This window comes from Arvicanthis niloticus, chromosome 4 (assembly GCF_011762505.2).
Source record: "Arvicanthis niloticus isolate mArvNil1 chromosome 4, mArvNil1.pat.X, whole genome shotgun sequence".
In the NCBI taxonomy this organism is placed as follows: Eukaryota; Metazoa; Chordata; class Mammalia; order Rodentia; family Muridae; genus Arvicanthis; species Arvicanthis niloticus.
Genome location: NC_047661.1, coordinates 53808687 through 53824677, shown reverse-complemented (window position 1 = coordinate 53824677; position 15991 = coordinate 53808687). Strand labels below are relative to the sequence as shown.

General features: G+C 32.3%; 1 protein-coding gene across 1 annotated transcript in view; it reads left to right on the top strand.

The window, feature by feature from the left end:
- Nucleotides 1–15991, top strand: part of Si (sucrase-isomaltase) — a 76499-nt gene that overhangs the window by 28543 nt on the left and 31965 nt on the right. Inside the window, exons 18-27 of the mRNA XM_034500576.2 lie at nucleotides 16–170; nucleotides 1589–1673; nucleotides 2568–2624; nucleotides 4787–4911; nucleotides 6419–6507; nucleotides 9191–9240; nucleotides 9846–10016; nucleotides 10227–10382; nucleotides 12948–13154; nucleotides 13477–13631. Coding sequence (XP_034356467.1) covers nucleotides 16–170; nucleotides 1589–1673; nucleotides 2568–2624; nucleotides 4787–4911; nucleotides 6419–6507; nucleotides 9191–9240; nucleotides 9846–10016; nucleotides 10227–10382; nucleotides 12948–13154; nucleotides 13477–13631 — 1250 coding nt within the window. The remainder of the gene's footprint in view (nucleotides 1–15; nucleotides 171–1588; nucleotides 1674–2567; nucleotides 2625–4786; nucleotides 4912–6418; nucleotides 6508–9190; nucleotides 9241–9845; nucleotides 10017–10226; nucleotides 10383–12947; nucleotides 13155–13476; nucleotides 13632–15991) is intronic.

The window sequence follows — 15991 nt, the reverse complement described above, 5'->3', positions numbered from 1 at the left end:
TTTGCTGTTGTACAGGAACAAGATCCTGCCTTTTTTGGACTAAATTCACTTTTGGTAAACACATCAAGGCACTACCTAACCATCCGCTATACTTTACTTCCCTTCCTCTACACTCTGTTCTATAGAGCGCACACATTTGGTGAGACAGTCGCAAGGCCATTTCTTCACGAGTGAGTATTGAGAATTATGAGTAAGAATTATAATGTAAGGGGTTGGAAAGCTGTCTCAGAGGGTTACAGATCTCTCTCTGCAAACAACAGGACTTGAGTTCTAATTCCAAAAACCCATACAAAAAAAACCAGATAGGACTACTTTGGAATGTAACTGCAACATTAAGGTGATCAGAGACAAGTGGGCCCCAAGAACTAGCTGATCTGCCAGTCTAGTTTTCTCTATATGGTAAGATCAAGGCAATGAAGCAAAGAGAAAACAATGGAAACCAACTTTTTCTGGTCTCTACATATAATAATGGGTATGTCAACTTGTTCAATTTTGTGCAATGCATACATCAAGCAATGCATTATATACGTGTATGCACACATGCACACACACACATACATACAGCAGATACACATAGTATCCCAAAATACATTATATACACATATGCATATATCACATACATATACAATCACAAACATACATATCATACCACAGTCACAGAAGTAATGATAAAAAGTATATTCATACATATAATAAAGCACTAATAGTAATGAAACAAGATCCAAAGTTAATCTAAAATTATTATTTTTCTAGTTAAGTAAAGTTTTAGGATATGTGTATTGGTTGTACTAAATAAATTAATTCTCTGGTAGAAAAGATTAAGCTATCAGTGTGAGGATTTATCAGAAAGTACAGATAACTATGTTAGGAACATTATATTATTAAGAAAGATTGAAAATGTGATAATCACATATTGTTACAACCTGTCATAGTGTGGTATAGTTATAATATTGTACATGGTCTACTTATATTTTGTTACGAATCAACAGGGTGTTTCTTAAGAAATAACCTAATTTTTTAAATACATATTAAATTTTTGGTGAAAAATATTGAAAGTGGTTAATGAAATAATTCTGGTAATTTATTAACTTGCCTTATAAGGAAATCATAAACAGCAAGTTGCTTATTATTTATTAAAAATAGCCATATATCTATAGTAGTATACTTTGGATTTTACTTTTTAAGTATGGAAATAACTCATGCCTGCTATTCCATGCTTTCTTTTACTATCCTCCTTCCCCTGTGTCTGTCTGTCTTCATGTAAGCCATATGAACTACATTAGAATTATTTTTTCAAGGTGATATGTCGAAAATAAATTTAAAACAAATATTTTCTTTTTTGGATATTTTATTTATATTTTGGGATATTTTATTTACATTTCAGATGTTATCCCCTTACCCCATTCCCCCAACTCCCCACCCAGGAACTCCCTACCTACTATCCACTGAAACCACAGCCAAGGGTAGACTTGGTAGAATCAGTGGGGAACAAATTTTTCAGGAAAGAACTGATGAGATAAAGAAAATAAGCAAGTTGCCTCCACTTGTTTTTTAATGTTATATATTAAATACTCTAATTGCTTTAAAGGTTTTATGAAGACCCAAACAGCTGGATTGAGGACACTCAGTTTCTATGGGGCCCTGCACTACTTATCACTCCTGTTTTGAAACCGGTAGGCTTTATCAATGTATTATATTTATTGCTTAAAGACAACTTTGCATAGTCAAATGTGTACATGGTTTTGAGAAACACAGATAACATTTATTGCTCAACGAAGTACCTCAGGTTCCCAATCTCTCAAACTGCCAAAGAATTTTGATACTTACAAAGTTCTTTGATCCTTCTAGATTATTAAATATATAAGAAGAAACATAGAAAGCAGATTGTGAATGTTCAATTTTATTCTGAAAAGTTTATTATCATTGCATTCAATCAAAGCTTAAAATAATATTAATTAGCTCATACTTAGGAAGACACAAGCATTACACATTTGCTAACATGGTAGTAAAATGCCATGTAAAACAGCCAATTTTAAGAATTATGAAAAATAAAATAAGAGAAGTGAGACATATGTGTGTTTCTAACCTCTAGTGTCCATGTGTCTGTATAGAAATGAATATTTTGCATCACAAAAGCCGGTGCTTTATAGCAATACAAGTGCCTATATGAATTAAAATTGCCACCTAAATAGTAGTCTCTTTCCCACTGAATACAAATTTTTACATTATAATGTAAAGCTTATAATATAACTCAGAACTACTAAAGTAAAATAACAGAGAAGCATTTTTTTTTTTCTCTTGAGAAATGGAAAATCTAATCCAATTCTTGACAAATTTCTTTCTTCAGGGTGGAGTAGTACCCTCATAGAGTGAAGAGTGGGGAGGAGGGTATAGAGGTTTGTGGAGAGGAAACTGAGAAGGGGCATTTGAAATGTAAATAAAATAACCAATAAAAAGGGAAGAAAAATGAAACAAAAATAAAAAGCAAATAAAAATAATTGGAATTTCAAAAATGTGTTTAATATCATATATGTTTTGTATATTTACACTGATTTTCTCTAATTCAGGGAGTAGAATATGTGAGTGCATATATTCCTGATGCTACCTGGTATGATTATGAAACAGTAAGTAACATATATGAATATTTATATCTATACCTATATGTTTCTGTAACCACAGTGCATGAATGCTGGGAATTTCTGAAATTATTGTAAGAAATATTACACAGTTGGAGAGCTGTTTAAAAATGGTGTACAATTAGTCTTTATTACACATAGTCAAATATTTAATATGAAGTCATATTTTTAGCATACGTACAAATGTATTTTGGTATTTAAATGGAATTAATGGACTACTTTAGAAAGAACTGTAAACCTTTAATTTTTTGCTCAGAATTTACATTTCTCTTTTTTAATCAGAAAGCTTTTAAATTAATGCTTTTAAATTAAAACAAAACCAGTTTGAATGGTTGTTATGGCCAACTAGAGTAGCCCAAATAATAGTATTCACAAATTCATAGACACAAGTATTTGATTTATTTATTTATTTTGAAAATGAGATTAGTGGTACCACTTCAGATTCAGATTATCTTTAAAGTAGCTATATTTCTTTTTCTTTTCTCTTCTTTTTCTTTCTTTTCTTTCTTTTTTGTGGTTGTTGTTTATTTATTTTAAACTCTAGATTTTATTCCATTCCCAGTTCACCCCCCTACTGTTCCACACCCCATACCTCCTCCCTGCCCCCCTGTCTCCACTAGGATGTCTCCATTCCCCAACCCACCAGACCGCTAAACTCGCAGGGGCCTCCAGTGCATTAAGGGTTAACTGCATCATCTCTGACTGAACAGAGACCCAGCAGTGCTCTGCTATATATGTGTTGGGGACCTCATATCAGTTGGTGTATGCTGTCTGGTTGGTGTTGCAGTGTTTCAGAGATCTGGGGGTTCAGGTTAATTGAGACTACTGATCCTCCTACAGAGTAACCCTCCTCCTCAGCGTCTTCCAGCTTTTCCTTAATTCATCCACGGGGGTCAGCAGCTTCTGTCCATTGGTTGGGTGCAAATACCTGCACCTAACTTCTTCAGCTTCTTTTTGGGTCTTTCAGAAGGCAGTCATGATAGGTCCATTTTTTAAACTTACTATGTTTTACATTTGCTTGTTTGGTTGTATAGGATTTTTGTTTGAAAGAATATTTGAAGACTTTCTTAAGTCAAGCAAACTTTATTTTGTGTGCATCATTTTCCTGTCATTTACTTCTTTATTATTTTAATTATACATAATTAGGAAGTAACATGGTAACTTTATGTAAATATGCAATGTGTACTGAACAAATAAGTCAATACTTGTATTTCAAGCACTTTATATAATGTTTTGATTGACACACCAAGAATGTGCATATATGAGTTCAGTGTAATGATTTATTGTATGTTTTCATTTTATAATGGTTAAATCAATGTAATTACAATTTTTATTCCCTTATCATTACTTGTTTTTTATTTTCTTTGAGCTTTCCTTATTAATAATGATTTTTGCTATAATGTGGGAAAATCGTAGTTCTGATCCTGCATTTTGATAATAGTTATACTTCTCTAAAATAGAAAAAATAGTACTATTTATTATCTCTTCCAACAAATTGTGTTTCGATATCTCCTACAGAACCACTCTTTATTTTAATTTCTGTAAAATAAGACAAAAATTTCTCCAAATTTTATTGATAGACTTGCCTTACAATTTAATTATGTTATGTTGGAATGTACACATGACAGGGGTGGGAATATTTCAAAATTATATATTATTATATTTACAGTTGTACTATCCTTATAGTATTATATCAAAGCAAGATGAATGTGTAAAGAAAATGTGGTTTACATACAATGCATTATTATTTACATATTAGAATAGTGAAATTCTGTCTTCTACAGTACAATGGGTAGGAGTAGAGGACATTCTACTGAGTAAAGAGGCACACTGAAGATGAATACATCTTCTTTCTAAAATGTAGATATCATTATGAATAAAGTAACAAGATTATTAGAAGCATTACAAAAGAGAGTATAAAATATGGGTATAATTGCTAATTACTGTAGGAAGAAAATATATATCCTATTTTATATTTTAAAGGAAAATGAACTTATTTTCATATTCATAAAAACAAAGAAAATTATTTTCTTCCAATAAACATACATTTATAAATAGTAAGTAAATAAAATGTATAAATCACAATCATGATAAAGCAAACTTAAAATACACATTAACAAGGAAAGTAATATTTATTCTTTAACTATTAGGGTGAAAAAAGGCCATGGAGGAAACAAAGGATTGACATGTACCTTCCAAGTGACAAAATAGGATTACATCTTAGAGGAGGTTATATCATTCCTATCCAGCAACCTGATGTAACAACAACAGCAAGGTAAAATGAAGAATTATTGCCTATTCACATATGTTCATAATACTTTGTGTTCTATGACATATTCTTGTTGCTTGGAGTAAAATCTTCATGTATCTAGAGACATGCAGTTTTACAAATTTATATCCCAAAGATAACAGTGACTGGATCTATTTTCTGAAAATGTTTATTGAGGAAGTGCTAGTGAGTACATTATTTTGTGTTAGCAGTTTCACAGTTTGTTGTTTCAGAATTGATAATTTATAAAACCATTTCATAAATATGTTCTTAAAAATTACTCATCATGCAGATCTCTCTGAACAATGGAATCAAACTTTGATTATTGTGTTGTAAGTAATGTATTTGCATAGAACCGTTGGGAGGATCTTACATCCTCAGAAGTGTTATCTTATTTTGATACAGCATGAAAATGTGTAATTGACCTCATTAATCATTTCCATGACAATTCTGGTTTAATTTTTAAAATTATTTCACATTTTTCTTAATATTTAAAAATACATTGTCTTAATTATAGCCCCTATTTCTATAATAAAGCACCATGACAAAAGCAAGTTGGAGAGGAACTTCCATATTGTAGTCCATCCCTGAAGGTATTCATAAAAGTAACACAAGCAGGGTTGGAACCTGGAAGGAAGCGCTGGTGCAAGAGACCATGGATGGGGTGCTGCTTACTTGCTTGCTCCTCATAGCTCAGCCTTGTTTCTGATAAAACCCAGCTTCTTATAGAACCAGCATAGTTATGACAAGACACACAATAGACTGAACCACACTCCTTTCAATCACTAATTAAGAAAATGCTCTACGAGATAACCTATAATGAGATCTTATGGAGACATTTTCTCAAAGAGGTCCCTTTCTCTCAATTTTAACCTCTGCTGAGTTGACTAAACTTAGCCAGCACATCTGTATTTTCCTATTAGTTGAAGATCTAATATGTTTCAATTTAAGGTCATAGTAGTTGAAACACTGTGTGAACATTCTTATTTAGTAAGTTAGTTACCATTATTCTCACTTGTATATATCCATGCCTGCTTGTCTGTATGTGCACGATATGTATGTAGTGCCCTCAGAAAGCAGAAGAGGTTGTAGTATTCCTGGTAATGAAGTTACAGACAGCTTTGATTCATGAGATGTCAGTACTGGTAACCAAATATGGATCCTCACAAACAGTGTGAGCATTTTTTAACAATAATCAATCTATGAAGCACCCCAAGCCAAACATTCTTCAGAAACATTTAACTCTTTGGTTTTAATGAGAATGTTATATAGTTTAAACTTTGCAGATGGCATATTGCTCAACAACTAAATAATATCACAAATTTATGATATGTTTTAAAGTGTATAAAGTTTGTCTTTACTTAAGTGTATTCATATTGAAAACTATGAATATAAAAATTATGCTAATATACAACTAAAAACTTAGATTGAAATGTATTTGTTATAAGTTATAAATTAATTACAAAATAATTTTTAATTCTATACAAGCCACATTTTTTTTTTTTTTTTGTAGCCGAAAGAATCCTCTAGGCCTTATTGTTGCATTAGATGAAAATCAGGAAGCAAAAGGAGAATTCTTCTGGGATGATGGTGAAACTAAAGGCAAGTTTCAACGTAGTGTATGCTTAATTATCCATTATGATAACTGTATTTTAGCTTTGTTCATACGTTACATTCATAATGATTTTTGTAGTAGTTTATAAAATTTGAGTTGTATATATGATTTATATATCAACTTTGTGAATGGTGTTTTGTAAAATACCTTCGACAAATGCATGTGATTTTATGTTAAATTAATATTTTGATTTTATATAGTTTTGTTAAATTTTCAAATGTCTAGACTACATCATGTTTTCAAATGTTTTGGATAATTAATTGTAATCTTTAAACATAAAATTATATTAATGAAAAAAAGAAAACAAATCAATGCTTTTAGCTCTAGTTAATGTCAGTGTCAGTATCAAATTATTTTAGCAAAAAAATTCTTTTTCAGGATGGAGAGATAGCTTAAAGGTTGAGAGCACTGATTGCTCTTACAAAGGTCTTGAGCGCTAGTCCCAGCACCCACATGGTGTCTAATAAAAATCTATAATGGGAACTGGCGTCTTCTTCTGGTACCAAGGCAGAACACTATGTACATAATAAATATTTTTTTTAAAGAAAAAAAATTCTTTTTCCATTATTCAGAAGCCTTTAGTTTATACTTTGAGATTTGAGGACAATAGAAACAAACTAAATAATTAATGAAATGACCATGAGCCATTTTATGTTATGTATATCATGCATATTAATTTTATGCTTTTAGATTTAAATATCTGATTTTTTAACATGTTTAATTCATTTATTCTAATATGGTAATACTTAGGTAATAATAACTTTGTATGTATCTACAAATATCTTCATATAGTTCCCATTTGAACTCATTTGTTTCTAAATCTCCATAAATTTTATTATGTTCATTCTTCTACAAAATTCAGTCCCAAACTTCAGTTACCTTATAAATATGGCTTAGGATTGTTTTAGTACACATACGATACAGGTATCATTGTTTTGTTGCATTTATTTCATTAAGTATTAGTTTCAATACAGGTTAAATTTAGTTTTAGAATACCTCTATATTCCTTCCCTTTTCCAAAATGATTAAAAATGATGAATAAAAAGACATGAAATAAGAATGTACTATCTCATTTCTTCATAGAAAAAATACTTAATTTCATAGGTAAAACCTATTCATCAATATTGCATAAAATATTAAATTATAATAACATATCATTTTTTGTGAGTGCTTTATTAGTGGAGACAGAGTGCCATACAATCCCAGACTGGGTGAAATTCTGACTTTCCTGTCCCTGCCTCTACAAAATTGGGATTACATGCTAGGGCAAATACACCTGACTAGAATAAGTTATGTTTTCTTCTGAATCTCTGGACTATTCTTCTATTCATAAAATGTTAAACCAGAAAATATATTTAATATCTCTTTTAACAAGGAAATAAAACTTCAAAAATTATCTTATTATTTGAAAAATTCATAGCTGTGTTGTTTTTGTTATTAAGATAACTATGATAATATATAATTATATCACTTCTTTTTCCTTCCTCCCATGTATCCCTTCTTGTTCTCTTTCTAATTCATGACCTGGCTGTTCACTGAGATTTAGTAATACATACATTAACAAATTTATGTGTGTACATATCTTTTGTTCATTATCTGTAATCTTACTAGTACATACAGGCTTTCAAGACTGACCATTTGATACAGGATACCAATTACTGAAGAGAGCTTTCTCTGGCTTCCATCATTCTTTAGCTGACTGTAGTTGTTTGAGTAGGGTTGAAGTTCAGAGACATTTCCCCATATACATTTTAATTGTATCTTGTAATAGGTGCTTTTATTTCCTCAGAGAAGGGATGAGATGAAAGTTGTATCCAAGCTGAGCGAACACACAGTCTGATCATTTCTTTCTCTGTACTAACTATCCCTAGGTTCATGCTTGGAATCTTCTAGGCTCCATACTTCCTAATCTTCCAAGCTGACTGATGCACTCTAGCTTCTTTGGGCTTCAGACTCAGTTGCTCTGCTTGGCCTCATACTAACTTTGGCAATTTGTTTTAATCTCTGTCTCCTCATTTTCTGGCTCACTCTGTCATCACCTGCATCTAACTTGTTATTTTTGCAACCTGTCTCTTTAAAAATGTCCTAACCAAAATGCCATACATACAAATCATATGCTGCTCTTAAGTAGACTATGCTGCCTGTGATGGTTTTATGTGAATTGAGTATATCCTATTTCTGACTTGTTCTGCAAATCTTACTCTGATTCCTAATTTTGTCTGCCTTTCAATTAGATATCACTTTCAAACATGGCAACTTCCTTCTACAAACTAAATTTATGTTCATTTCTATGGTTTAAAGGTGTGTACTAAGTGCATGTCTGTATTCCAACCACATCATACTATAATCCAGGGAGAGTCTGCATTGTAACTGGATCGCATAGACCTAGAAGGTCTTTGAATATAATTGTTTGCTAGAACAACCATGTTGTGGATTAAAATTCACCTACACCATCTTGCACACACTGCCTCACTCTAAATCCCCTTGGAGCTGCCCTAGAAATTCCTACCTAAAATTTCTTCTCTTCTTTCTTAATATTATTAGGTACATAAAAGTGTAAATTGTTTATAGCTCTTTATTATTATAATTTTAAAAGAACTAAGTATTATATAAGTATAAGATAAAAGTTAACTAATTTTTATCTGATAATTGTTTATTTTTCAATTTCAGAGACCATAGAAAATGGAATCTATATATTATACACATTTTCAGTTTCTAATGTAAGCATTTTCTGGAAAATACATGTTATTTTAAATATCTATTTTATTATGTATTATGGGATACTTCTTAGAGGTACTTAAGTTTTTCTCTCATTTTCAATAGGATTAGGAGGAATAACTTGTTGAATTAACTGTTGAACTTAAATTATTTCATTATGAGCAAACAAATTTTATTAATGGAATTAAATTAAAATTATGATGAAACGTGTGAATCATAGTCTTTCTATGTCTTAAAGTTTACTGTAACAATATTCCTAAGAAAATAATTTTTACATATTCAATGTTTTAATTTTTTTAAAAAATTAAATAAGAATTTTTCAGAAAAGTTAGAATTCTTTATTGTTCTTAACAATACTGAGTTATCACTGATCAATATAAGGACTACAGTAACTGATATTACATATGACTGACCTCATATTTGATTTCATCATTAATTCTAAAAATAAAGTTTTATGACTTATATACAAACAAAGGGAGTTATTTGCTCTGTGGCAGCTAGTTGGACGAGGAGCTAGATGACATTCCTTGACTTCTCATTTATTCCTCTCATCAATCCGGTTACTACCAAGACTTAACATGTGACATTTCATCTTGTTTCTTCTCAGAATAACTTGGTTGTTAACTGCACACATTCATCATATCCAGAGGGAACTGCCCTTGCATTTAAAACAATCAAAGTGCTTGGGCTGAGAGACACTGTTACAGAGGTTACAGTGGGTGAAAATGATCAGCAAATGGCTCCTCATCTTAATTTCACTTTTGATGCTTCCAATAAGGTAAACGGATCACATTAAAGTGTCTTATATGCTACTTTATGTTCTCTAACATTTATTTTGGAGCTCTAAATACACTTTTTTTTACATTCTTCAAAAAATATATCAAAGTAATAAATACTCTTAAAAATTCTGTTTGCTAGATTTTAACATAGTTTTAAATCAAGTTTAAACCTTTATCAATTTAAACAATTAATCATTATTTTTTTATAGATTCTCTCAATTACAGACCTCAACTTCAACCTTGGCAGAAGCTTTACAGTTAGATGGACACAAACGTTTTCAGACAATGAGAAATTCACTTGTTACCCAGATATGGGCACTGCAACTATGGAAACATGTAAACAGAGAGGCTGCTTATGGCAACCGGTAATCAACTTTTTCTTGTGAATAAATATGTGATTTTCATATTAGCACATCAGTGAAACATTTACACCTGAATTTTAAGTTCAACAACCTAGAAATTATATTCATTCATGAATTACTTGTATTTGAAACTTGCAAATTTAATAGACAATCAAACTTTAGATGAATTAATTCTTTAAAGACATTTGTGTAGCCAATGATAGACAAGGTGACCAGATAAATCACTTTTCAGGCAGAATGAATAATAATTTTTCTCTTAAAAATAGCAATTTGTTTTAGTTATACTTTACAGTTATTATAGGTGACTGGCTAAATTGGCAAGTCATATGTCAGTAGTATCAAGTATTTCCAAAATAAATTTCAAACTATAAAACTTGGATATATACAAGTAAGGGGTGCTTTATTTATGTTGGACAGCAGTGAAGAATGCTGATTTTGTGCAGATTTTGTGACAGGATGAACCATGGAGAGTCACCATGGTTGAAACATCAGTACCCACTGAGTTCATTGTGAATTTAGGAAGAATGAGTGATCAGCATGGTGTTTAATTATCCAAGTCGTGTTCATTTGCATTGCAGAAGTAGAATGGGAATTACTTTTAACAAGACTGTGAGTTATATATTGAAAACAATAATGCTAATAATGCTAATAATTCATGCATGGATGCCAAGTGAAAAAGAGGAACTTTAGTAATGAAGAAAGATGTAAGCTTGATGAGGAAGGAGTCAAAGACAAAAAGAGAGTAACAAGATAGCATTGAATGGAGGCATTGATCTAGCTGTATTCAGACTGTATATAAATCACATTGCTGATTCTGATAAGAAAGCAAACATAAAATATATCTTCAGGGGGTGATACAGAAGGAAATTGCTGATGTTATTAGGAAATGTAGATCTTCACTATAATTTGAGATGCATTGGTGATTCTTCTAATTCTTCCAGGTAGTTCATTCTGGTAACTTCATATTTATTCTTAAGCTGACATCAATTTTCTTAAACCCTGAATGGCCTAAATGATCTAAAGTCATTTGAGAACATTCTATGTAAAATAATTATAACTACTACTCTTAAAGTTACAGCAACTTATTCACTTCTATAATATACAGATTTATTGAGACATAGGCAGCTTTGTGCTAAAACAAACCTTTTAAATGGCATATTTTATATTTAGGCAGTTAGAAATTTCTTGAGAAATATGATTCATTTACTTTTCTCTTGAAGAGTTAATGGGTTTTTAAAGATGTTTTCCTGAATTATTTGTTTTTATTCTTTAAAATTTTATATGAATGGACATTTTTGTTTGTATGTATATCCGAGAACCGCATGTATGCAGTGCTTGTGAAGCCCAAAATGAGTGTTGGCTGCCAAGGAACTGGAATTTCAAAAGGCTGTGAGCTGTTACGTTAGTACTGGGAATCAAACCCAAGTGTTCCAGAAGAAACGCTAGTAGTCTTAACTGTTAGCCAGCTCTCCATGCCTGCCTGAACTACTAGCATTAGAATAGATTTACCCAAGGAAAAAAAAATCTGATAGAAACTATTAACAACGGAGATGGAGTGAAATTCAAATAAAATAGCTCTGATAGAGTCATAAAGTAGAAGTGTCTAGAGATGACCATTTTATAAACTGCATTTTGAATGACAATCATTGTTCACATTAGAAATAGATTGCTTTAATCTGAGACAGTAAACACCTAAAATCTGAGATAATTAAGCAAAACAGGATTTATTTTTTTCTTTTAACCAGAAACTTCATTTCCAGGATTTTAATGTCAACAGTGTCTTAGCTTCTTCCACTTTTACCATACGATTTTGTTTTCACAGGTCTTTATAATTATTGGCATTATGTTTGCAAGCTACTCACTACAAGAAAGATGATAGAAAAAACTATCTTGGTGTAATTAGTTTGTATCTCCTTCTTTTTAGGAGATTTAGGTTTATACAATATCTAACAACTAGACTGAAATATGCATTGCTTCTTCAAAAGTTATAATCAACTAATAACTACAGAAATTTGATAGAAAAAGCAGTGGTAAACTACCTCACACTCAATGGCAAAGTTACCAACTTACCTTTAGATACTATCTTCTACTGTGTCATAGAGCAGACAAAAATATCTTTGTTAAGATTTTCTTTTTTAAATCCTGGTAGAAATGCAATCTGTAGTTTTAAATTTGAGCCATAAAAATAAACTATATTAATACTATTATAAATAGGGAGAAATAATCTTCAACTATATATTTTACCATCATTTTTAGACAGTGAAAATAGTAGCATCTTATAGCATAAACTAAAATACATAAACTAAAAATTTACATATTTTTTGTCAAAACAACACAATTAATTTTTGGTTTTTTGCATTGATGACAAACATTTGACCTTTTGTCTCTAGTGTTCAAAATTAGATTCAGTATGTCAATATATAATATAAAAATTTAGAACATATCTCAAACAAATAATAGTTTTCTTAATATGTGTCACAAAAATTGTTAATAAGCTTGGTTAAGGTTTCTCTGTTTGATTTAAATTCATGGTTATGATGCTTGATCATGAACATGTGTTGCTTTTAGGTTAGTGGGTTCTCCAATGTGCCTGAATGCTACTTTCCTTTGGACCACAATCCCTATTTGTTAAATTCAACTCAAACTTTGACAACGGGCATAACAGCAGAACTCAGGTTGAATCCTGCAAATGCTAGAATTAATCTTCCATCTAATCCTATCTCCACTCTTCGAGTGGAAGTAAAATATCACAAAAATGACATGCTACAGTTTAAGGTAAGTTTCCTTTTTTTAGGAAAAAGAGTTAATTTAATATTCTACTTGGTTTCATTGGAGGTTTTTTGTTTGTATTTTTGTTTGTTTGCTTATTGTTTTTTTGTTTTATTGTTGCTTTATTGTTTTATTGTTGTTTTATTGCTTTTTTCATATGGTATGCTAGATACAAAGTAGCTATGTAGAATGTATGTATGTATGTATGTATGTATGTATGTATGTATGGACAATTGTTAGTGCTCCTTTGGGAAAGATTGTGTAAAACATGTACTCTACTACCAGTAAGTATAAACACTTATGCTTTGTCACTGTTTCTTTGCAACAGATTTATGACGCACATCATAAGAGATATGAAGTTCCCGTTCCACTAAATATTCCAGAAACCCCTACAAGCTCTTATGAAAATAGACTTTATGATGTAGAAATCAAGGAAAATCCTTTTGGCATCCAAGTTCGAAGGAGAAGCAGTGGAAAGCTTATGTAAGTGATTAAATAATTTCATAGGAAAGTGAAAAATTTTTTTTTAGTTTTTTAATTTTTTATTAGATATTTTATTTACACTTCAGATGCCATCCCCTTTTCCCATTACCCCCCCCACTTAGAAAACCCCTATCCCATGTCCCCTTTTCCTTTTTGCATTTATACATTTTTTTAAAATAATGTTAATCATAAGCGTTATAAGTTTGGAATTGTTCAATCAGAGGTGTAACCCACTGACCAACCTAGATATAACAACTATCTTTGACTTGTGGAGATACATGAATATCTGCCTCCCTGTCTCCCCCCTCTTTCTCTCTTTCATCACTTAGCTTCTCCTCTCCTTCTTCTTCTCCTCTTCTTACTCCTTTTCTTCCTCTCAGTACTCCTCCTACCTTAGCTCCTCCTACACATCACCCTTCCTGTTAAAATGAAACTTTTCTCTCAAAATACAATTAGAGCATAATTATGCCAATTTGTACCAGTGAGGTATAAGATAGTCCTAATACCCTGTCCATCCTTTTGTTGACTAACCAGCACCTCTGTCATCTATCCTAACTAAAACATTTAGTTCTGAACCTGGCTTTAGGATGAATGTCAGCTGACGACCATCCACTCAAATCTTTTCTCTTACGGTAAATAGCTATAAGTTTTCAACCCCGTCAGAAATCCAGAATGACTGAGTTAACTATAATTGTGGGAAGCACAGATCCTAGCTTCTAAAACTTAGCCAATTTATAGAGACCTCTGAACACCTGAAAAGCCCCTATACTACCGAACATTGGAGCATCAAATCTTCAGCCTTCTGGCCCAGAATCATCTGACAGACCTTGGTGATGCAGGATTATTAAGGACTGATTACTCTGTCTAGGCAGATATAATCAGTTGACTATTCTGCATGTGTGTCCTTTTCTGGACAGTAATTTGTCTGTAGATGGAGAGAGGCAATTCTTGCCTAGTGGCTGTCACCACACAACTGGAGTAACTCCAAGGATGCTCAATTTCTTCTTAGAATCCACGACAGGAAGCTGTCAGGAGCAGACAGGTCTCTAATCAATATGAACATTAATATATAAATATTTGTAGCATCAGTTCTATGGACTTCTGATGTTTTGAAAACCAACTATCCATGTAAGGTAACCTAGACTGTTGTCTGTTCACTCCTCTCAGCTATTTCTAAATAAAGTATGGAAAACACCCTAACAATAAACTCAAAAATATGAATTTGCTATAGTCCCTTAACTCATAGGTTAACTGTCCCAAATCAGTTAAAAAAGTTAAAAAAAGGGCTGGGTCTAGGCATTGTATTCCTAAATGTGTTATACAGGCACAATGCCCATGAGTGTATCAATATTCATCTCATTTTTATATTAATAAGAGGCTCGAACCAATGAAAACCTTAAATTTGAGATCAAAGTAAATTTTGTACCATTTAAGAAATTATAACTTCATCTTGATAATAATTATACAGATTTCTACCAATAGGTTATGGCTATGCAATAAGTCCTAGCTAATCCCCCCTGTTCCAACAAAACCACTACTTGTCCCTAGAAAGACAGACCATTATTAACCACATTAGTCCCCAAGCTCAGGGAATAGGGGCGCTGACTCTTCTTTAACTTCTTCAAGCTGATTAAGGGCGTTGAGATTTTAGAAGAGGGGTGGGGTGAAGAATAAGTTGATAAGCCTCTGATGCTGTGTCTTCACTGAATCCAGATGGAATTCCAGGACATCAGAGGTTTGGGCAGGTCTGCTCAGTATGCTTGATGAGTAGATACATCAAGGCTGTGTATTCTGCAATATACAATTCTCAGAACAAGTTTTAGTATCAAGAGAAAAAAAAAATTTCCCACCCCCAGGGGGCTGACATTTTATTTTTAAAGATGTTGGTTCTGAAGACTTTTTTTTTCCCTGCTTGTTAAAATTGGTTGTAGTATTTACGTTTCAGATTTTATCCCCTTAGCCTACTTCCTCCCACCACCCAGAAACCTCCTATCCCATCCCCCTCCTCATGCTTCTATGAGGCAGTTACCGCATCTAAGCACCTACCCCCCTCACTATCCCCTCCCCGCCCTCACATTTCCTCCCCCCCCCCGTGTGTTCATTTTTTTTTTTTTATGGGACCAAGAAACACCTCTCCCACCTATGTCAGACAAGGGCATCCTCCCCTACATATACCTCTGGAGTCTTGGGTCCCTCCCTATGTGTTCCCAGGCTGGTGGTTTAGACCCTGGGGGGCTCTGGTTGTTTGGTATTGTTGCTTTCCACCTGGGGTCAATAACCCTTTCTGCTCCTTCAGTCCTCTCACTAAGTTCTCCATTGGGAAACTCCTGATCATATCAGTGGTTAATTGTGAACATTGT